Source organism: Ictalurus furcatus, chromosome 1 (genome assembly GCF_023375685.1).
Source record: "Ictalurus furcatus strain D&B chromosome 1, Billie_1.0, whole genome shotgun sequence".
Lineage (NCBI taxonomy): Eukaryota > Metazoa > Chordata > Actinopteri > Siluriformes > Ictaluridae > Ictalurus > Ictalurus furcatus.
This window is the reverse complement of record NC_071255.1, coordinates 9,972,567-9,997,689: the sequence shown is the minus strand read 5'-3', so window position 1 is coordinate 9,997,689 and position 25,123 is coordinate 9,972,567. Positions and strand designations below refer to the sequence as shown.

General features: G+C 39.0%; 1 protein-coding gene across 1 annotated transcript in view; it reads right to left on the bottom strand.

The window, feature by feature from the left end:
- Positions 1-25,123, bottom strand: part of atp8b2 (ATPase phospholipid transporting 8B2) — a 56,438-nt gene that overhangs the window by 27,285 nt on the left and 4,030 nt on the right. The window contains exons 2-12 of the mRNA XM_053624081.1: positions 20,348-20,415; positions 8,137-8,195; positions 7,855-7,968; positions 6,493-6,591; positions 5,489-5,550; positions 5,310-5,382; positions 3,549-3,619; positions 2,917-2,996; positions 2,216-2,374; positions 2,036-2,124; positions 1,682-1,878 (exon numbers count right to left, since the gene is read on the bottom strand). Coding sequence (XP_053480056.1) covers positions 1,682-1,878; positions 2,036-2,124; positions 2,216-2,374; positions 2,917-2,996; positions 3,549-3,619; positions 5,310-5,382; positions 5,489-5,550; positions 6,493-6,591; positions 7,855-7,968; positions 8,137-8,195; positions 20,348-20,378 — 1,034 coding nt within the window. The 5' untranslated portion in view covers positions 20,379-20,415. The remainder of the gene's footprint in view (positions 1-1,681; positions 1,879-2,035; positions 2,125-2,215; positions 2,375-2,916; positions 2,997-3,548; positions 3,620-5,309; positions 5,383-5,488; positions 5,551-6,492; positions 6,592-7,854; positions 7,969-8,136; positions 8,196-20,347; positions 20,416-25,123) is intronic.

Sequence of the window (25,123 nt, the reverse complement as noted above, 5' to 3'; positions counted from 1 at the left end):
GTTTTACATGTACGACAAAACATATTTACTATTGTCCGTGTCATAATTTCTCAGCAAGCCCATGATGAGAAAAGCATCAAAACTGCTCTCATACACTGCTGTGTTTTTTTCCTGCTAGTTGTATTTTGACTGTAGGCCTATATGTCCAAGTTTAATGTTAGATTACCAGTAACACATCTTACATATAATGTCTAAGCCTTTCAAAGTACGTATTGTTCAGAAAAAAAATTATAAAGATAAAAATACTGTAATTGTTTTGGGGGGGGGGGGCATACACAATCTGTGAGAATGACTGTATTATACGATGCACGGACCACTGGCGTTTCAGAGAGGTATGACAGGGCAGGGAGATTTACCCGTCAAAGAAGCTCAAAGGAAATCAAATAAAAGGAATGCCTGAAGCCCTGTTTGGACAGGATTTGTTTTTAAGGTTGACATCTGTAAAAATGTTTTTTGTTGTTGTTTTTTTTTTGTATGTATGATTGTGTGTGTGTGTGTGTGTGTGTGTGTGTATACATACACACTACCAGTCAAAAGTTTGGAGACATTTGACTGAAATGTTTCTCATGATCTTAAAAACCTTTTGATTTGAAGGTGTTACGATTTTAAATGTCTGTATAATTGTGCCAACGTATTCATTTCTTTCATTCGAAAATATTTTATTTACAAAAAAAAAGTTGTTTTTTTTTTTTTTTTTTTTTAAACTCGGAGAGAAATATTCCAAAAAGCAGCCGATAAGTGTCCAGCATACACTAGGTGTGAACTCCTTTAATACTGTTTAAAAAGCATCTCAGGGAGATTCCTCAAGAAATCAATTGAGAAAATGCCAAGAATACATTTAGAGAAATTCTAGGCAAAAAGGGGGTCTACTCTGAAGATGCTCAAATATTACATTATTTTGAATTATTTATCACAACATAATTCCCATAGTTCCACTTGTGTTACTCCACAGTTTTGATGACTTTATTATTATTTAAAAAATGTGGAAAGATAAAAATAAAGAATGAGTGTGTCTAAACTACTTACTGGTATTGTATATTCACTGTTATGTCTGGATGCATTACACATTACATCATAACCTGGATGTAATGCATCCAGACAAGACAATATTAAATTACAATTCCTTACAACGGCAATATAAATTGTCAATATAGCTGACAATATAACAGAAAACATAATCCACCAGGAGGATCGCTCTTTTTTTTTTTTTTTTTTGATTGCTTCTATTTTTTGCTTTTATTAAGGAAAAATATTTAGACTACTATCCATATAAGCTTTTTTTTTTTTTTTTTCAAAAATATATTTTCCCCCAATTTTTCCTTTCAAAACACCCATCATTTTGCTATTACTAGAAACAATCTCTCTTCGGCAAGCAAATTACTAAATACACCAACTAGTGGAGATCTTGAGATCTGCCTACCAGAGAAGTCTATCTGGATGCTGAGTTTATGAGAAACTGAGTTTAATGTAATCTGGAATTTTTTCCATGAGAGAAAGGAGACGGACACTGCCAATGACAGTATGATCATAGATTATCACATGTAAAAGAGGGAATTATCACAGCTGCCCATGTAAAACAAATCCTGTCGAAATAGGGCTTACGAAAATCCAAATGAAAGGAACAAGGATCCGACACCTGTTTCTCTATATCTCCCTGCCTTGTTTTATCAACTTTGTTTACCTTACATACAGGGAGATTGGCACCACAGTGTTGAGAATGATGACATAGGACCAGAAGGAGAGGAAGGCAGAGAAGAGGAAGTTGTCAACAGGAGGGTCCCATGGGAGATAGCTCTGAAAGAGTGACCCCACCTCTCTCTCCCACACAGCATTTCCAATGGCCAATATTACCCCCATACACACCAGGAAACCAAAAATCTGATGGGGAGAGAGAGAGAGAGAGAGAGAGAGAGAGAGAGAGAGAGAGAGAGAGAGAGAGAGAGAGAGAGCAGCTGAAGATAGAGTATAGCAGATGCTGCATAATCAAGACCTGTACATGATATGTGCACAGGTTGATGGGTTAAGACTCTCGTACCCACAGAACCAGTGTGTTCATCAGCCGGTCTATGCTCGTCCTTTTGAACTTTGTGCGTCCGCTGTTCTGCATCAGCTTGGTGTCTGGACCTATGGCAATGGACCCATTGAGAAATTGCCAGGATCAAATGTTACAGCATCATTTTTTAAAAATGAGGGTCAATCACAAACATACACATACCTGCGAATATGACAAGACCGTAGCAGCTCTCCGTGTTGCGTAGTACACAGCCTCTCAGCAGCATGTTCTGATTGGTCAGAGCGTACTTACACTCTTTCCAGTGCAGAGTCCCACAGAACCGATCCAGCTTATTATTAGGAGGCTCACACACCACCTCTCCTGCAAGGAGAGAGGATGGCATCATGTTAGGAATATGGATCAACAACAACCATCACCGATACAATAATACTATCATGTATCATCCATACAGTATAACATCTTTATACACCTTTAAATAAAAGAACGACAAAAAAAGCTTGCGCTGAAATCAAACCACAGAAGTGTAGCTGGTCACAGTCCTACGAATAGAGACACTACTACAGGATACACAGTCCACATGGCCACAGTTGCACCAGGTACTACTGCCCTGAAAGCTATGACATAGAGCCGCAGAGCTGTATGAGCACAGCACAAAATGGGAACAAGCACCTCGTGGCCCCTGGCTTTGCACAGACTGTAGGCCAAGAACACTGCTGGTTTTGTGGCCTTGTACACTAATGACACCTGCAAATATCCATATTTCCACAAACATGGAGATCATTACAAACCTATGGACGCACACACGCACATACACACACACACACACACACACACACACACACATACATACACACACACATATATATACACATGCACACACACATACTTCAAAACTCTCATACCATCAAATCGTGCAAGTTTGGTAGGATCTCCTAGCTCTGAGGTAACAGACAGAGACTGCCGCACTTTCATGTTCGTCTCACTGTAACACACACACACACACACACAAAGCATTATGATCAAGACTGTTTCATAAACTAATAAACACTCAGCAGTCCAACCAAATAATATATATAATCTATTATAGATAATCTATTAAACACTTGTCTTGTGTGTTTTCTTTTCATGCTGTACCCAATATGAGTTTAGCAGTTTTCCAAACCAAATTAGCACTCACTCGATTAATCTATTAAAGACCAAAAAAAAAAAAAAAATCAGTTATTATGTTATATTATTTTACCCTTCTGTTCATGTGGTACTGACCCCCAATAGGGTTTTAGCTTGTTGGTACTCTTAGACCCTGACCTAGTGAACTAGCATGAGGATACGTTTTTGATAGTGACTACAATGCATTTCTGCAAGTCGCTCTGGAAAAGGTCATCTGCTAAATACTGTAGAGTTCATTAATTTAAGACCTTCACTGCTGCTGTGGTTTTCTTTGAAAATGTGATATGATGTACCAAAACCTGTCACATGTAAATAGGTTTATCTTTAGTAGTGGTTTCATGAGACAGCTCAAGTTACAAAGTCTTACCCATCTAGTTCTGCAGTCTCAATGTAACACAAACCATGCGGTTCACTGCTAGACAACAGGAGCAGGTCAGCCTGTAACACACACACACACACACACACACACACACACACACACACCATCATCACTATTCCGATATACAAAACAGTCACACAATTAAAATATACTAAAACGGTAGCAAGCTACAACACAGGAAGTGAACTAGTGTGTGAAGAGTTACTACAAATCTTCACAATCATGACTGTACCTCTCCATATACAGTGCTGATTTCTTCTGTTTTTGTTTATCTCATACTGAGTAGTTTTAGAAATTAAAACAGAATCTAAGATAAAACAAAGACAACCTGAATAAATACAAAATATAGTTTTTAAATGATAATGATATTTATTGAAGGAAAAAAAAGTTATCCAATACCAACTGGGCCTGTGTGAAAATTTATTTGCCCTGTAGTTACTAATTCATCAAATAACCAAAACAGCATTCATAATAGGGTTCAGCTGGACTAGACACAACCAGGCCTGATTACTGCAAACCCTGTTCAATCAAATCTACACTTAAATAGAACTTCAACAGCATGAAGTTGGTTAAATGTTCTTACCCAGTAACACACTATGCCAAAGTTGAAAGAAATTCCAGAAATCATGAGGACGAAGGTGATCGAAATATATCAGTCTGGGAAGGGTTACAAAGCTATTTCAAAGACTCTGGGACTCCAAAGGACCACAGTGAGAGCCATTATCACCAAACGGAAAAACTCTGCACAGTAGTGAACCTTCCCAGAAGTGACCGGCCTTCCAAAATTCCTCCAAGAGCACAGCAATGACTCATCCAGGAAGTCACAAAAGAGCCAAGGAGAACATCAAAGACCCTACAGGCCTCTCTTGCATCAATAAAGGTCACTGTTCATGACTCCACTATCAGAAAGACACTGGGCAAAAATGTCATCCATAGAAGAGTGGTGAGGTGAAAACCACTGCTAACCCAGAAGAACATTAAGGCTCGTCTGAATTTTGCCAAAACACACCTTGATGATCCTCAAAACATTTGGGAGAATGTTCTGTGGACTGATGAGTCGAAAGTGGAACTGTTTGGAAGACAGGGGTCCCGTTATGTGATGGTGTGGGGATGCTTTGTTGCTTCAGGGCCTGGGTAACTTTCAATAACTGAGGGAAACATGAATTCTGCTCTCTACCAGAAAATCCTAAAGGAGAATGTCCGGTCTTCAGTCCGTAAATTGAAACTCAGGCGCAAATGGATTATGCAGCAAGACAACGATCCAAAGCATAGGAGCAAGTCCTAGAAGTAAGTGAACGACTGATCTCCAGCTATCGGAAGTGTTTGGTTGCAGTTATTCCTGCTAAAGGTGGCACAGCCAGATTTTAAGTTTAAGGGGGCAATTACTTTTCCACATTGGTGATAGTTGTTGGACAACTTTTTTTGATTCAATAAATTTTTTTTTTTTTTTAAATAACGGTATTGTGTGTTTACTCAGGTTGCCTTTGTTTTATATTGTATTTTGCTTAAAGATCTAAAACTATTATACTATATTTAGCATGAGATGTACACAAAAACAGAAGAAACTTTTCACAGCACTGTATCACATCTGTTCTTTCTCAAGACCTATCCAGTATTCCACTCTATCAAATGTCAATTGCTGATACTACCCATTACTGTGTACACATTACTGTATAAATAAAGGTTATGGTTTAAATCAAATTGAGAACAAGGTCATAGCATTAGACAGAGGCATGGAGGATGTCTTACCGCAACAAACTGGTTGTTCTCTAGTTTGATGATGTCCCCCACTGTCACATTCATCCACTTCTCCTTCTGAAGACTACAACATGAAACCATACGACATGTTACCATCTAATAATACATATTTACATGAAAATATGAATATGTTATTAAATGCACATTTATCTCAGGGAGTTCACACTCACATGCCATTGATCAGCACCTGAGAGTGGCGGTTATTCACCTGGTTATCGCTCTTGTGACGAAACTACAGCAGAGGAGAAGCAGGTCTAAGTGTTTCATCTTGGTCAGTGTTACAGGATTTTTATGGGACTTACACAAAATTGTCATTGTGCATTATTTCATATGTAGTGCAAGAGTGCAGGAGGTTGCCAGAGGATTCAAAATAACACACACATAATTCTGTGAAGATGTACGTTAATATACTCTTGCTATGATACAGAGAGAAGGTCACTTTCAGTGCTGTGCAAAGTGAAAGCACAAATATTTGAAGCAGGTTAAGAAGTATATTCAGTATCATTCGAGTTGGGATTAGACCCATAGTGTAACTAGCAAAAGAGAGCAGATCGACGACCAGTAGGAGGAAAAAACTTGTGACATTAGCATCAAGTCATCTTCAAAACAATGGTATATTTTATTATATATATATATATATATATATATATATATATATATATATATATATATATATATATATATATATTAGTATATACAGGTGCAAAATTTTAATATCGTGGAAAAATTCATTGTTTCCGTAATTGAATTCAAAAAGTGGAACTTTTATATATTCTAGATTCATTACACATATTTCTGTCGATATTTCTGTATTATAAATTCTTTATCCTAATATTTTAAGATACTGGATTTTTGATTTCCATGAGCTGTAAGCCGTAATCAAGATTAAAACAAAACAAAAAAAAAAGGCTCGTAATGTTTCACTTTATGTGTAATGAATCGAGAAAATATGAAAAGTTCCACTTTTTAAATTAAATTACGGAAAAAAAAAATAATTTTCCACGATACTGTAATTTTTTTTTTTTAGATGCACCTGTATATGGTATATATATATATATATATATATATATATATATATGGTATGGTGTGTATATGTACATACACACAGTATATATAGGATAGTGTCTGTCAGAGAGAGAGAGAGAGAGAGAGAGAGAGAGAGAGAGAGACTCACATAATCATCGGTGGCATCTTTAACTGCAGTGATGCTCAGCACCAGTACTAAAGGCACTATTGTGGTGAACCAGGACAAAGAGGAGATCTGAGGAATCAACTGAAAGAGAAAGAGAGAGAAAGAGAGCGAGAGAGTGAGAGAGAGGGCCTTCTCTTTCATTATGGACAAGAAATGACACGGTGTCTTTTCCTGTGTAAGATGACACTATCATTAACACTGACTATGTTTACATCAATATTCCGTTTAAGGCCTATATACGGGTTGCAACTATATTCCAAACACAATGTTTATCCGCATACGGGCATCAGAATATTCCTGTATACATGGTTGTTGTAAGTATGCCCGAGTTGCCTACAGCTAAGCACCTGTTAGCACCCACAATTCCTTGCAGACTGAGCATTCGCATATACATCTCCTTTCAGTGGATTTTCTGAATAAGGTGTATACATGCAACAAATTTCAGGCATAAACCAGGGGTGGGAATCAGATTTTGGGAAATCAGAATATTGTCTTAATCTAAATCAGGCAATCGGATTGTGGTGTTTACATGACTTGATACTAATTAAAATATTGCCAAATTTTGATTCATATCAGAATATTGATGTGCATGTAAACGTAGGTTTTACTCACATACCTAACCCCATATGTTGAGTAATGTCTATCTCTAGGCATAAAGTCTGAGCCCAACCCCTCCAGTTCAATTCAATAACACTGACCATGTGCATATGACAAACTTAATCCTTGAAAATATTGCGTCAAATATGTTATATCACAGAGCAGTTGAATTCTCAAATCTTGGTCAGAAGGTGTGGATTATTTGTATATACAAATAATGGTATTGGTGTGGTGAAGTTTTTTGTTAGAAGACATTTATGCAACATTTATGAAAGGAGTCTTGAGTGTCTGTGCTTTGAAATAGTCATAGTGCCTTGCAAAGTTTCCCAGCGTGGAAGAGACGCTTTGCTTACGCTTTGCAGTTTCTCAGTAAAAAAAAAATCACAAGCTGCGTTTATTTGTCTCATCAACTACAAGAGAGAGAATAGGACCAAAGGCAAGAGAGGGAACGACTGATTATCACTATTTTAATGAAACAAAACCAGGAACTAACTTGTCTCATGGATGTTCTACAAATTCAAAATATAACCATTAAAAAGGGTGACAGGTTTTCATATTGTATATTTACAAGGTTTAAATATTGTAATCGTCTACAAATTGTTGTGGAATAAGCAGAATAACAACCTGTTCATGCTGTTGTATGAAAATAATACACTTCTGGGTGGAAATACTTCCTGACGGACCTTATCGCATCTTACTTAATAATAATAATAATAATAATAATAATCATCATCATCCTTATGGTACCTGGAGAATGAGAAGAAACAGGAAGTAGGTGTTGGCAACTTCCTGGAACTGCTCAAAGAGGTTGACTGCCAAGAAGGTAATGATGTTGTATTTTGAGGTCATGATGCAATTTTTCTGGGCAGACCATGGGGGGGGGGGAGACATAATGGGTGGCATTATCAAATGAACCATTATTAAGTACTGTGTCAGAGTACACAGACAGAACGTTATAATTAGAAAATTTGATGATGAAGCTGATAAATGTCGGTGCAAAGCTTGTGTATATGGTGTGGTCTTTCTTACTGCATACTGAAACTTCTCGTTGTACTCCCTGTCGTTGGCTCGGACCCTCCTTTCCTCTTCTACAAGAGAAAGCATATGTACTTGAAAATAAGAACAGAAAAGAAGCAGTTTTTTTAAATTATTTATTTTAAAGCAATGAAAACATTGACCACGAAATGGAGAACAAAAGATTTCTTTCTATATTGACTGAATGATTAAATATTGCATGTTCTAGTTTTAATAAGTGATCTTTGAAATATGATTATTATAGGTCTAGAAGCACTTAAACTGCACAACCTGCACCTTTAAAGCCCCTGCAACCGCAGTTGAATTATAATTAGCTTCTTACTTTTATCTATAGTTTCTGTGGTAAACGTTGTTGTTTGTTCCAGTTACGAGAGAACTTTATTATTTTTTGATTGCTGTTTTTGATGAGTAGTAAATGCAGATAATCCTGATCAACACTTAGTACTATAAAAAGCTAGACAGGCTGTATTTTTATCTCCTTAACACATTTTACAATAGTCATTACTTACACATGTGCACACTGCATAGCCAAGGTTACAGTTTCTGACAATGTTTTTGTGTTGTGTTTGTATAATAAAATCTAATGAATGAATAACGAAAACGACTGATCTGATCTTGCCAAGCTTCACCGGCAAAACTTACGACCCCAAAGTGTTAATGTTAAGCCACCTGCCATGCAATGATAGTAATCAGGTAGATGAAAGAACAGTAACGTTCATTTTAATCTATAAATCAGATGCAATATGTACGCTGCATTTGCACATTGCAGTACAATGCTGTGCCAATCACTTTAGCTTTTTTAACTAGCTAGAAGGAAGAAGCAGCAATGAATTGCATACACATAAACCACAGTATTACCTCAGGTTTACCCACTATGTGTGAGTGCGAGAAGTATGTCCGTGATTTGAATACTTCTCGCAAGTGCTGTGGAAACTCCACTCGAACTTCGATGCAGTTTCTAGCTCTAGCGCAACACGAGTTGTTTACGTTGCGTTACGGGGTATTGTCATGCCGTCGTCGATCACTTGTGATCTAACGCACCCACACAGTTCTGATTAGGCAGAAGGAGGTGCTTTTTGTAGCTTTTAGTTATACTTAAACTGTAGTTAGAGATGTACATGTCTTGAATCTCACAGTGGCAAATGCTTATTTAATGACGAATCATTTGAAATCCGGTTGCCAGGGAATTTAAATGATTTCAAGACAATAAAACATTAAACATCAATGGACTGTCTTATTTCACCAATAACGCTGTCTGGTAGTGCCATAATCAATGGGTTGGTTTGGACTTAGTCGGTCACATTAGTTTTCCAGCAAGCCCAACACGGGTGACTGTATGAATCAGTGGCTGTTCGTCTCTGGGCCTGAATCACTGATACACACTGGCACACAGTCCAGTGCCCAGTTAATTCACTTTGATATGAAGAATATACCCATGTAAGAAACTGTTATAAATTATGTGCAGTGAGTGATAGTGTAATGTGTCAGCCTTGAATTGAATCAGCTATAGGCTTTAAATAGCTAATAACATATGACTCATGGCTGTACAGATGTAGGACACATTTACAGTTACAAGTACAGATTCTGTTGAAATAGAAACTCAAAACTTTCCTCAATGAACCAGCTGCACCATGTGGTCAGTTTTACATGTGGACGGTTATAACTGCTACACGCACCTGTGAATGGGAAATAGCTCAGTGTGGTTTGTAAAGGATGATATTACTTAATACTAGCGTGTTGAAGTGACTGCTATTTGGAGAACAGAACACGACACCTGTGAATTTCACTTCTGTTACTGTGAGGACTTTCAGATTCCTTTTTCCTGTTTTTTTTTTTTTGTCTTTTTTTATCGCTTTCACTGCTTCAGACGAACTCACCACACTCATACAAACTTACTCATAACTACTCTAGTAGAGATCTATTTTAGGTTTTAGAGTTTACGCTTTAGTATACCAGTATCAAAAGTTAGGAACATTTTAGTACTGAATATCATTTTAAACATAAAAGCTCCGAATGGATAAGAAAGAAAAGAAGAAAAAAAAAAGAGCAAACAGATCAGACTAGTCTTAAACTTCAGCTTAAAGCCAACAAGTTCACCTGCACAAGTAAACATCTTACTGTGCAGAAGTGAAGTCAAACAACTGACCAAAGGCAAAACGTGCACGAAATGAGTGCATCAAAAAAAAAGGCCAAACACATGCATGCACGACCTTTAGCTGCCTCCGCTTTCCTCACACCTCGTCTGGTCCCTCTCTCTCTAAATTACTCACACCCTCTGTGGTTTCCTGTTAAAAGGCCACTCTGATCTCCTTTACACTGACAAAACACTCACATAGATTACAGTGCTTATTTGTCTTGCACTAAATGCTACAGTACTATAAGTAATTCCAGTACAAATCTTCTGCACCTTTCTCCGTGGCCACAGAACAGAAGCACAACAGAAGAATGTGGTGCCTATTGGCTGGAGATGACACAGGGCCACGTTCCAAGTGAAGCACACTCAGTGAGGCTTTAATACCCAAAATTACATATGCACATCAGTATTCAGACTTGAGATGCAACTATGGATTTAACACCCTGCTTGGATATTGCGTGGAGGTTGCTGAAAACCTCGACCTTGAACTCGGTGAAAAGCAGCATCAGATCCGGTGCCACTGTCGAACAGCTTGATGTAATCACAATATGGCAGGCTGAAGTGTATGTTTCGGGTTGTAAATACACTCGTAAAACCTATGCCATTCAAGACTAATATTGAATGCACACATGAGCCACTATTAATTAATTAACTGAAATTCATTAAAAAACAAACAAACAAAAAAAAAAAAACCTTTTTTTTTTTCTTCCATACAATAGACATCTGAGGACCAAATGTGTTATGGATAAAATTATAACCCACAACAATCAGCAGATGAGTGCTTGGATAGTTTATTAAAATAACCAAAACGCTGATTCTTTTTAATAAACAGCTAATTAAATTCGGTTACGATAAGAGTTGTCGGAATTTAGACCGACACAGCGCTGCTGTAAGCGCTCGTCATACGGTCCATCTCGCTCTGTTGATTATCAGTACGTTTACATGGACAACAATAATCCGATATTAATCCGATTAAGACAATACTATGATTAAGAATCTAGCGTGTAAACAGCGATTATTGATGACCTTAATCCGATTAAAGTTGCACTCAAAGTAAACACAAATCGAATTAAGACATGTGGAGTATTCCTGTTTTAGTCGCATTACATACATGTACACACCTTAATCACATTATTAACATCGTGTGGGAGTTTTCACCGCATTTTGCGACAGGACACGTACACACACGGCAGTGCTCAAGAGAGCACGGCTGCGTCCCGAACCGCGTACTTACCTACTATATAGTAGGCGAAATACATGTGTTTCGGCTACTATATAGTAGGTAAGTACGCGGTTTCAGACGCAGTCCACGGCTTCAAGCAGTCGTCTATTAGCATGTATAGCATGACAAATAATTAACTGCATTTGAAGCTTTTGTAAAATTAAAAACATCCAAAACTGTATATGGTTCCATAACAAAGACTAACTGTATGTCGATACGTGAAATCCTGGAGGCAACGTCGGACGGCGTGGCGCGGTGACGTAATGACGTGTGCCGTTAATCGAACTATGTTCTATAACATGTAAAACAGGACTTCTAAAAGCAACTCATGTAAACACCTTAATCACAATATTATCTTATTCGGTTTAGGTTTAGGTCAATAATTAGATTACTGCTGTCCATGTAAATGTGGTCTATGTGTCACTGTCCTGACTCATTCACTTACAGACGATCCTCTCCTCTCTGCATCCTTCTCTCCATCGTCACTGTATCTCATCTCAGCTGGAATGACTTGTACAAATCATAAAAGCTGACTTAGCTCAGAACTGCATCGCTGGAGTTACTCAGTACAGTCTTGTAATGACAGAAACAGATAAGAGAAGTAATGATGCCATTCATTGTGAAAGTAACGGCATTAGTAAGCTCACTCTGGGGCTTTTTTTTTCCTACGTTACTGTTGTACTGTAAAGAGACAAACTTTGCGAAGATTTGAGCAGTGGATTTGACATGTATGTATGCATGTATGTATGTATACTAAGAAGGAAAGTAATGCTTAAGCCACAAAAAAAAGGCAACTGATTATAAGAGAAGGACCAAGAACTACCCTGCCTTACTCTGTAAACGAAACAAAAAGGTATGTACCGGTAAAAAAGAATAAAGTCATCAGATGTCACAACTGCAGTATGTTGAACATGTAGTGGTGTAGTAGATTTATAAATTGTGGCAGCAACTTGATTAAGGATTAAAATGGTCAGGAATGTGTTTCACAGATACCATGTGATCATCTAAACTGTGTGTAATTACAATATTACTCAGGGCGTGTTTGGTATCATTTTTATCCATATTTCATGGTGAACGATGTGGTGATGTAAATATCATACAGATTTAAGAAACAACATTTACAATACAACATTTACATACATACATAAGCACACACACACACACACATACACACACACACACACACACAGGTGCTGGCACCCCCTGGTTTGCATGGGAGACTTTTTTTGCCTTTTGTTCCCACCGACTCATTCCCAGTAACTTAATTAGCATACAGTTCCTTAGGGTGAGCTAATTAGCTGGGGGTCCACCATGCCATAATACACATTGTTTCATTCTCATTTGGTATCCTGGCCACTATAATAATATTTCAATGAGGCTCAGGGGTATAAGAGTGTATGCTTGGTAGAACTCATGGATGGCTGCTAACATTAGTGGCTGCCTTTTGGCCATCAATGCTTTTTCCATCACGCACATGTCCGTGATCGACATTTTCTAAGATACATTTGTTTCTATTTCAAGTAAAACTTCATTTGTGATTTTGTGTAATAAATTCAACTGTTATTCCTATCGCTAAATACTCAGTGGCTCTTCGGAAAATGTATGACGCACTAAGCGTGCGTGATCTACAGTATATGTTTTGTACACTTACTAGAAATAGTTTCTTAAGCTAAAATTGTAGTACGTTAGACATGTTTAAAGTCAACCTGTGACAAGCTAAAAGAAAAGGCTAATACGTGCAAGTTTAAACAGAACCTCTGACAAGTAAAATAGTTAAGGCCTTGCTTTGCACGTTGATAGAAACCTCGGCGCTAACAACATAAGGGTTTAATAAAGAAGCTATATAAAAGTCTCTGACGGAGAAACGTCGTTATAATGAAAGCTTTGCTTGAAGCTGCTTTAGAGTAAATTATTTTAGAACATTCAGATTTTACAGCTACTTCTAGCATTAATGGGTTCAGATAAATAAGTTAACAGATCATTAATTAAATGGAGTCAGATATTTAAAGAGTAAACTAAAACACGCATATAACCTTTATGTTTTTGTTAACAGGAGAGCAGTGGGCTAAGTAATAAACCCTTTATATTTAAGCCCTACAGTGGACAATCTATTATAATACATCTGGAAATTTAAACCTCCTTTATATTAATATTACAATTAGACTAATGCTAAAACTATAACATACAGTATACGTAGCCCTGCTGTCCAAGCTGCATCACCTGCTAGAAGCCAAAGGAATATGCGCCTTTGACAATTCGCTCATCTTGAACGGTCACGCAATGACGTGATCACTTTTACTAACCAAGTATCAGTCTATATGAATCAGATATACTGTACTTGTATCCTACTGAGTCAGCGATGTTTACGTTTCTGCGACTCATCCAGACAGAGGTACGTTCTCAGCAAATGCATGCGTGATATGTAGGAAAAGCTCAGTCATCAACGTGATGTAGTCAGAGGTGAAGTGACATCATGACTACACAGTTCAAGAGACTGGACAATACGGACAAAAATGAATTGATGATGTAATGCTGGAAGAAGCAGGTCACATAATATTGTGTCATCACATACAAGGTCAGGAGAGGAAAAGGCAAAAGTGTGCGTGTGAGAAAGAGAGAGAGAGCGAGAGGAAGAGAGAGAGAGAGAGAGAGGAAGAGAGTGATTTTGGTTTAACGACGACAACAATGCAGTATAAAATGATGGAAAGAATAACATTATAACGAACAAAATCTAATTTTGTGATCATTTTACATACAATATATGGAGACAGGAAACACTCTTTTAAACAATATGAAAAGCAGAAAAGAATACAAAAAGCAACTTTTTACCTGTCTGTCTTATCTTTGCTGATGTCCATTTCAGTGGAGGAACGGTAAGAAACAATTTCCCTGGTAAGTCTTTAAGAACAGTCATTTTGAGCTGAGAATGCTCCTTCGAGGTTTTGTTACATTTTTCTTACCGACATAAATCAGCCACCTGACACCTGATACATACAGGATAAACCGAGTAAGCCCTCAGTAGCAGAGCATGACAGTAGGTAAACTGCAGCACGGTTTGAATGACAGCATCAAGGTCTTCACTGCTGTTTGTTTTGCCGCATCAGTGAAGGTCATTCAGCTTGACGATACAGTCTTGGTTAACAGCATATCCTAAATAAGGTTAATGCAGTCAACTGAACATAACATCTAAAAATTTCCTAAATCAAATGATGTGTCTTAAGTATCATTTGATCTTGCATGTATCCTCTTATTGTAAAGAAGGTCTTAACTCTCCCTTTACACAGCACATATTGATTTGTACAGGAAAAAAAAAACCCGATTTTAAGTCCACTGGCGGCTCAAATGACACTCACACTTATCTCTCGCGAGTCACAGAATGGCGCTCTCAGACTGTTTTTAATGCACCATGCTGTTTTTATATGACATAATCAACTCGCATTCTGATTCGTTGCGGGGCAAACCAATAAGAATTAGCTGATGACGTTGCCAGGGCAACTAACACTGTACACATGTGAGGGCTTTACTTGATCCAGAGGCAATGCAGTATGCACATACAGTAAGGCTTCAGGATTCAGAGCTACGATACAGATGTAGGATATTTTGCCTGTTTTGTGTGTGTGTGTGTGTGTGTGTGTGTGTGTGTGTGTATGCTAAATATCATTAACTGTTTCAGCTTCTTCACACAGATGAAAATGCAGGCCTGCTAGGCTTGCCTTTCATCCTTCGCTTGCAGTTGCACAGTGCAAGCAAACACTCATACACACACACACACACACACACACACACACACACACACACAGAGCAGGGCCAAATGGCCTTTGAACACAGTTTTAGACACTTAAGGACTGCTGAACTAAGCTGTTTTGCGCCCATTTTTAGGCGTAGGCAGGATGCATTTGAGGTAGGATTGTGCAAAAGGTAGAAGAATAAAGAAAAAGGGTGATTCCATGTCAAATCAAACAGTAGCAAAAGACTTTCCTACCACTCCATCTCTGATTTTGCTCATTTTTTCAGCATTTGTTAGTACATGCATGAGAATGATTTTGTTAAAAAATGGACCAAAATTTCAATATTTGGCCCACATCACTTACTTCTAGGACTAAAATTTACTCCAATGCTTTGGATCACTACATTCTGCATAATGCAGTTGCGCTTGAGTTTCAACTTACGGACTGAAGACCGGACATTCTCCTTTAGGATTTTCTGGTAGAGAGCAGAATTCATGTTTCCCTCAGTTATTTAAAGTTACCCAGGCCCTGAAGCAGCAAAGCATCCCCACACCATCACACTCCACCACCATGCTTGACTGTAGGTATGATGTTCTTTTTCTGCAATTCTGTGTTTGGTTTACTCCAGATGTAATGGGACCCCTGTATTCCAAACAGTTCGACTTTCGACTCATCAATCCACAGAACATTCTCCCAAAAGGTTTGAGGATCATCAAGGTGTGTTTTGGCAAAATTCAGATGAACCTTAATGTTCTTCTGGGTTAGCAGTGGTTTTCACATCACCCCTCTTCCATGGATGCCATTTTAGCCCAGTGTCTTTCTGATAGTGGAGTCATGAACAGTGACCTTTACTGATGCAAGAGAGGCCTGTAGGTTCTGTGATGTTATCCTTGGGTCTTTTGTGACTTCCTGGATGAGTTGTTGCTGTGCTCTTGGAGGAATTTTGGAAGGCCGGTCACTTCTGGGAAGGTTCACTACTGTGCCGAGTTTTTCCATTTGGTGATAATGGCTCTCACTGTGGTTCTTTGGAGTCCCAGAGCCTTTGAAATGGCTTTGTAACCCTTCCCAGACTGATATATTTCGATCACCTTCGTCCTCATGATTTCTGGAATTTCTTTCAACTTTGGCATAATGTGTTACTGGGTAAGACCTTTTAACCAACTTCATGCTGTTGAAGTTCTATTTAAGTGTAGATTTGATTGAACAGGGTTTGCAGTAATCAGGTCTGGTTGCGTCTAGTCCAGCTGAACCCCATTATGAATGCTGTTTCATAGATTTGGGGAATTAGTAACTATGGGGGCAAATACATTTTCACACAGGCCAGTTGGTATTGGATAACTTTTTTTCCTTCAATAAATAACATTATCATTTAAAAATTATATTTTTTGTTTTAAAACTGTATTTTGTGTTTGCCAGGTAGCCTTTGTCTTTATCTTAGTTTTTGCTTATAGACATACACAAAAACAGAAGAAATGAGGATGGGCGATTAGCGACCGGCGCTTAGTAGTACCTACTCAGCGTGGCTCAAGGTCCCTTTCAAGAACATTCAAACTAACTGTTCCTCAGTGGTGGAATGAACTTCCAATCTTAATCCGGACCACAGAATCTCTCACCATCTTCAAAAAACAGCTAAAGACCCACCTCTTCCGTGGACACCTAACCAACCCATAAAAAATAAATAAATAAATAAATTTGCCCTTACACCTCTACTCTGCACACTTTGCTTCTTCTGGAACTCAATTAATGGATCTTGTATGGTAGCACTACTGTTTAGTTCTCTTCTTGATATATCGCTTTGCTTGTATTTTCTCATTTGTAAGTCGCTTTGGATAAAAGCGTCTGCTAAGTGAATAAATGTAAACGTAAATGTAGAACACCATACCCCTGGTGAAGCATGATGGTGGCAGCATCATGTTATGGGGTTGCTTCTCTTTAGCTGTGACTGGAGCTCTAGTCAAGAGGGAGTGAATCATGGATGGCTCCAAATATCTACCTATTTTTGCACAAAACCTGCAGGCCTCTGTTAGACAGCTGAAGATGATGAAAAAAAATTCACCTTTCAGCACAAGAAGGACCCAAAGCACAAATCCAAGACAACAAAGGAATGGCTTCAAAAGAAGATGATCAGCATTTTGGAATGGCCCAGTCTCAGCCCACACCTAAATCTTATCGAGATTGTAGAATGGCTTGAAAAGGTGCTGTGAACAGTAGATCCACTTGCAATCTGATAGATCTTGAGCATTTTTGCAATGAAGAGTGGAATAAACTGTATTAAAAAAAATAAATAATAAAGTTTGTAAAAATAAAGCCAAAAGTTGGACTGATTGGGTAATGGCTACCAGTCCTAGGGGTTTAAGGGGTTAAATGCTGCCTCCTGAAATTGAATTATATCTTATAGCGTTATTAGAAATATGACAATATGTATTTTATCATCAGACAGCTGTGCCACAATCAAAGATGCAGCATAATGAACGAACACACGGGTCATCAGTTGATCAGAGAAACGGTTGATCAATTTCTCCATGAATGACTTCTAAAATGTGATCCACTCCACTTTTGAGACAATTCATAATGAAATGATTTAGAGCTGCTTTGATGTGATATGATGTGGTGCAATAAGATCCAACAAGAAGGTCAGTTACTACAGTTTATAGAAAAAAAGAGGCATCGCGGCCTTGCCTCATCACCTGAACTGAATTACAGAGGACTCTTTCAACAAGATTGGGGGTCACAAAGGCCATGCTTCCTTTACTAAGACTAACAGATACAGAGACTACACTTCCTTTAGTGGGTCTGGGTGATAAAGAGACCACTCCTCCTTTAATTCAACTCAATTCAATTCAGTTTCATTTGTATAATGCTTTTCACGATGGACATTGTCACAAAACAGTTTTAAAGAAATACCGTCTGGCAGATACAGAGACCACTCCTCCTTTAGTGGGTCTGGCAGATACAGAGACCTCTCCAGCTTTAGTGGGTCTTGGTAATAAAGAGACCACACCTCCTTTAGTGGGTCTGGGTAATAAAGAGACCACTCCTCCTTTAGTGGGTCTGGCAGATACAGAGACCACTCCAGCTTTGGTGGGTCTGGGTAATAAAGAGACCACACCTCCTTTAGTGGGTCTGGGTAATCAAGAGACCACTCCTCCTTTAGTGGGTCTGGCAGATACAGAGACCACTCCAGCTTTGGTGGGTCTGGGTAATAAAGAGACCACACCTCCTTTAGTGGGTCTGGGAAATAAAGAGACCACTCCTACTTTAGTGGGTCTGGGTAACAAAGAGACCACTCCTCCTTTATTGGGTCTGGGTAACAAAGAGACCACTCCTCCTTTAGTGGGTCTGGGTAATAAAGAGACCACTCCTCCTTCAGTGGGTCTGGGTAATAAAGAGACTACTCCTCCTTTAGTGGGTCTGGGTAACAAAGAGACCACTCCTCCTTTAGTGGGTCTGGGTAATAAAGAGACCACTCCTCCTTCAGTGGTTCTGGCAGATACAGAGACCACACCTCCTTTAGGTCATCTGGGCAATAAAGAGACCTCTCCTCCTTTAGTAGGTCTGGGCAATAAAGAGACCTCTCCTCCTTTAGTAGGTCTGGGTAATAAAGAGACCTCTCCACCTTTAGTGGGTCTGACAGATACAGAGACCACACTTCCTTTAGGTCGTCTGGGCAATAAAGAGACCATACTTCCTTTAGTGGGTCTTAGTAATAAAGAGACCTCTCCTCCTTTAGTGGGTCTGGCAGATGCAGAGACCACACTTCCTTTAGTGGGTCTGGGCAATAAAGAGACCATACCTCTTTTAGTGGGTCTGGGCAATAAAGAGACCATACCTCTTTTAGTGGGTCTGGGTAATAAATAGACCACTCCTCCTTTAGTGGGTCTGGCAGATACAGAGGCTACTTCTTTTGCTAGAAACATGTTTTAAAAAACAACAATACACTACACACTGTACACTGAAAAGTGAAGCAGTTGAGAAGCAGTGTTGCTTCTGGTACAAAATAGACTTAATATGACTTGTGCTCACTGTGCAAATCTGTGGTCCTGTGTGTCAATTATAAGGTGATTGGCTGAACAGCGAAGTGTATTTACTAGTGTTCGGGCTCGGTCGAGAACCAAACAATACTCAACCCAAAACAGAATTAGTGCAAAAGCAAAACAGAGCAGTTTGAGAATTGGTTGGCAGAAGAAGTGTGACGTTATTAGCACTTGTACTACCTGTCTGAAACATTACAAACCAGATGAACTCGATGCCAACTGCATCAATGGGGATTCCTCCGCCACCAAGAAGTCTAATCCTTCTTGTTAATAATTTGTATGCCAGAACTAACCTTAAAATACAGATGCATCTCAAAAAATTTGAATATCGTGGAAAAGAACAAAGAATCCAGATACTGGATTTTGGATTTCCATGAGCTGTAATCATCAAGATTTTTATTTTTTTTTTTAAAAAAAGGCTTGAAATATTTCACTTTATGTGTAATGAATCTAGAATGTATGAAAGTTCCACTTTTTGAATTAAATTACGGAACAAAATGAACTTTTCCACGATCTAAATTTTTTTTTTTTTGAGATGCGCCTGTATACTTCAACCGTGAAGGAAACTATTAAAGAAAAACAATTTCAGACATTTGACCATGACTCTGTTTGAATCAATTACAAAAGCTGATCAATTGGTTACAACGATACGTCCATATAAAATCCTACAAACTTTCCACCACTCGTTCTTGAGATGCCGTGCTAACGAGAATCTCAGACAGACGCCCAGACACACTGATAGATGGACAGACAGATGGAATGATGAAAAAAAAAAAAAAAAAAAAAGGCATAAAAAATAAAGTCAATTCAAAAGTCAAAAGTTGATATGCCAAAAACCCTTGGGGATGATATGGAGGTTTTTATTGAATAAATAAATAGAACAACAAAATTTAGCACTGTATTTGCCTTCGATGATTCTCAAGCATATAATATTATCATATCCAGTATTTCACTTCTTTTATTCTTTCTGTGTACCAAAGTGAAACACAAATTCTTTCTTTTTCATTTTTTTTGTACATTCTGTTTGGTACTTGTAACATAAATAAACACAAATAAATCTCATTAAAACAAGTTTACATATAATTACCTGGGGGAGGCCTCTTTCTGAACACTGCCATGCCTCTGATGTTCTGCCGCTCCGTCCCATGGGAAAATCTTAACACACACACACACACACACACACACACGAGTGAGAGAGAGAGAGAGAAAACAAAAAACACCGTCAACAGGATCTCAAGGATAAAACAGCGGACGAATGACTGCTCACTAAGGGAATATAGTGATATCTAATCCCCAGAGCTACAGCACAGTGTGGTCTGCTTAATGGGCTGACTGCCATTTCTTCAGACCATGACTTTATATCAGAAAATGTGTGGCTTTAAATGCAATAAAAAGAGAGACATTCATTTTAAAAAGGTGTTGCTTGACTCATTTGTCTATGATGGTGTTTCATTATCGTTACAGTGTAGATCCATTAAAGCTTTTCTTGTGCTTATAAAAAAAAATACCTCAAAAATACCTTGCCATCAGATTAATGAAAACAGCGCGGATTCAAAAAATTGTGTCATGTTTACAATTGACACGTTTACAGTGTACAAGCACTTATTAAGACAATAGAAAAAGGTAAATACTTTATAGCATCTGTCGTTTGTCATTTGATCTTAGTGCTTGTACGTGTCTGTAGGTTGTCCTCTGAAGATGACCCTGAGAAACGCAATGCTTTCAACCTATCTCCCTTTTTATCAAAAGAGCTTATAAGAGGTGCTGAACTGCGTTCTGCTCACACATACAGCGAGCAAGACACCAAAATAAATAACAAATGAATGTCTTACCTGTTCAGCAAAAAAAACAAAAACAAAAAAACAGCATAAGCCCAAAATCCTTTTTCCTTGTATCCTTCTATAGTGTATCCGACTTTTTCCACTCGCTCACTTTTGTATGCTTTGTTTACACTCTTACACTCTTTATGCTGATTGGCTACTGCTCCTGCCAATCACTAGGTAGCTGGACCTCTTTTGTGTCTGAAATTGCAGAGTGTGATCGCATCTAACTCTCTGAGCGTGCATATGATGAATGCAGATGACAATTCTACGGTCACGAGGGCTTTCCATGGCCAGATTTCCGTAGAGAGACCTTCATTACGAGGCAAAATAGCTACCAAAAGCAAAGTGTTGGGCAGGACAGTTGTCTTTCTGGGCTGCCTGGAGGAAAACATTTGTTCGTGGAACAATCCACTTCCCACAATCCAGCAAGGGAGGGTAAGCGTTTGACTAGGTCAATAAGAAAGCCAGTGGAACCCCTCGTGGCATTCCCAACCCAGAAGTCTCTTCTCTCATGACTGAGAGCCTCAACCAGTTTGGCACTATGGTATGAAGTGTGCATGGATGCACTGTTCAAGCATCCAGGAGAGCTGATGAGAGCTTGATGGCCCATCCTGACAAGCATTTCCAACAAATAATAGATAAGCCTGTTTTATCCAGGAATGGCAACCATGCAAAAGCGGTGTAAAGAAAAGGGATATCTCAGGGATATCTCCCCAGTAAGCAAACTTCACCTTCCAAGACACCAAAACAGATGCTTGCTCTAGCCATTCACCGGCCTGAAAATCGTGAAGTACCGACCACAGTCCCAAGACACCACCCAGGGCCAAAGCAAACCTCCCGAGTCCTAAGGGAGGCTAAGAATCTTGCACTCCCAATGTGCCACAAGGAATCTAGCCTTGCCACCACACACTAAGGTGGAAATGAAGAGGAGATGCATAGACTAGCATACTGCACCTGGTGGGAGAGGGGAAGCTTGCAAGTCCCACCAGACACCAGCCATACAATGGCCACACACCAGCTAGACATCAGCCTCACCCTGTTCCAAAAAGGCTCCATTCCTGAGCAAGTTCCAAAAGCCATGTTTACAGGCTTAAAAATGGATTGCAGTGGTACTGCCAAAGATGCACCTTTTATTTATGGTTATTTTTCTACTTCCAGATATTCAGTGACTATAAAATGTCTACACACCCCTGTTAAAACTTTTTGTGATGTAAAAATAAATAAATAAATAAATAAATAAATAATAATTTAAACCATGAAAAATCATAACAGATCTTTTTCCACTTTTAATGTGATATAGCAACCAACAACATTCAAGTTAAAAACAAAAAGAAACATATTAGAAAAAACTAAAATTTTATACACACACACACACACACACACACACACACACACACACACACACATGCACACATGCACACACACACACACTTCCAAAAGTTGGAAATAAATGTAAAAAATAAATAAATAAATAAATCTTTTGATGGTATTATGTACAGTTGCTGATGAGATATTCATAGTCTTCGCAATTTTACGTTGAGGAACATTATTCTGAAATTGTTCCATGAATTGTAGATGCAGTTTTCGCAGATTGGTGAACCTCTGTCCAACTTTACTTCTGAAAGACTCTGCCTTTCTAAGATACTGTTTTATACCCAATCATGTTACTGACCTGTGGCTAATTAACTTCCAGCTGTGTCTTTTTAGTAACGCTTACTTTTCCAGCCTTTTGTTGCCCCCGTCCCAACTTTTTTGAGATGTGTCGCGGCCATCAAATTCAAAATGACCTTATTTATTTCTTAAAATGGTACATCTACTCAGTTTAAACATTTGACATGTTTTCTATGTTCTACTGTGAATAACATGTGGGTTTATGAGATTTGCAAATCACTGCATTCTGTTTTTATTTACATTTTACAGTGTCCCGACTTTTTTGGAATTGGGGTTGTAGATCTGGAGCATTTCTACAAGGATGAGTGGAACAAAATTGAGGAGTCCTGATTGGTAGTTGGTAGACTTTGGTACACTAAAGCCGGGTTCACACTGTACGAGTTTGGCCACGATTTGGTTGTCTGAGACAAGTTTTGAGAATCCTAAAAGATTCCTATAATCCTAGGCCAAAGTCTGTAGTCTCTGATGTCTAATTTGACGTGTTCCCCGACAGCCGATTAACAGCCGTTCCGATCAAATTTTTCCTCCGATTAAATTCTGGCAGTGTCAGAAGATTTGAGCCACCGTCCTGTAGCGTGGTTTCTCCTACACCGTGCGAGTCTTCCTGCGTGCATCCGTTTTTTCACGTCTTGACCATCGTACACTCAGACATTAATCACAACTGAGATCCTACAGTGTGACATGGATTACAGCGGGGATCGTGTTCGTACAGTCTGACAAGCAACAGTCACAAAGGACTGTTAAAATAAATAAATAATTAAATAAATATAATCGCACAGTGTGCACCCGGCTTTAGTTGGTAGACTTTTAGCCAAAAAGACTGAGAGCTGTATCACAAGCAAAGAGGGTCTTTAACAAAGTATTATTTAAGAGGTATGCAACCAGGTTGTTTTTTCTGTTTCTTGTTTTTTTCTGATGAATCTCGATTTCTGCTGAGGCACACAGATGCAAGGGTCAGATTTTGGCACGAACATTATGAATCCATGGACCCAACCTGCCTTGTATCAAGAGTCCAGGCTGGTGGAGGTGGTATAATGGTGTGTGGGGAATGTTTTTGGTATTAACGGCCCAGAGTGTGCCAATCAATCATCGCTTGAATGCCACAGTCTATTTGAGTGTTGTTGCTGACCATGTGCATCCCTTCATGCCACAATTTACTCATGGTTACTTCCATCCTGATAATGCCCCATGTCACAAAACAAAAGTCATCTCAAACTGGTTTCATGAACATGACAATGAGTTCACGGTTCTCCAGTGGCCTTCCCGGTCACCTCATCTGAATCCAATAGAACACCTTTGGGATGTGGCAGAACAGGAGATTCGCAGCATGAAAGTGCGCCTGAAAATCTGCAGGAATTGTGTAATGTCAACATGGACCAGAATCTCAAATAAATCAGCCAGAAGATAAACCACCTATACTGTGTTAATATTGTGTTACAAAAACAGCTCCGACGCGTCAAGGCATGGACTCAACAAAACCTCTGACATTAGCATAAGACATTAGCAGCAGATTCTTTAAGTCCTATAAGTTGCGAGGTGGGGCCTCCATGGATTGGACCTGTTTGTCCAGCAAATCCTACAGATGCGTGATCGGATTGAGATCTGGGGAATCTGTAGGCCAAATCAACACCTTGAACTCTTTGCCATATTCCTAAAACCATTCTTGAACAATGTTTGCAGTGTAGCAGGACGCATTATCCTGCTGAAAGAGGCCACTGCCATTATGTAATACTGTTGTCATGAAGGGGTGCATTTGGTCTGCAACAATATTTAGGTAGGTGGTATGTGTCAAAATAACATCCACATGAATTCCAGTACCCAAGATTTCCCAGCAGAACATTGCCTCGAGCATCACACTGCCTCTGCCTTCGTCCCCTAGTGCATCCTGGTGCCATCTGCATCTTCTTTCCCTAGTGCATCCTGGTGCCATTCCCCAGGTAAGTGATGCACACGCGCCCAGCTGCCCACATGATGTAAAAGAAAATGTGACCATCAGACCAGGCCATCTGCTTCCATTGCTCCATGGTCCAGTTCTGATGTTCGCGTGCCCATTGTAGGTGCTTTTGACAGTGGACAGGGGTCAGCATGGGCACTCTGACCAGCAAGCTGCGATGCACTGTCTTCTGATACCTTTCTATATTGCTATATATGTAACAATTTGTGCTACAGTACCTCTTCTGTGGGATCGGACCAGACGGGCTAGCCTTCGCTCCCCACGTGGATCAGTGAGCCTTGGGAGCCCATGACCCTTTTGCCGGTTTACTGGTTGTCCTTCCTTGGGCCACTTTTAGTAGGTACTAAACACTGTGTACAGGGAACACCACACAAGACCTGCTGTTTTGGAGATGCTCAGACCCAGTCGTCTAACC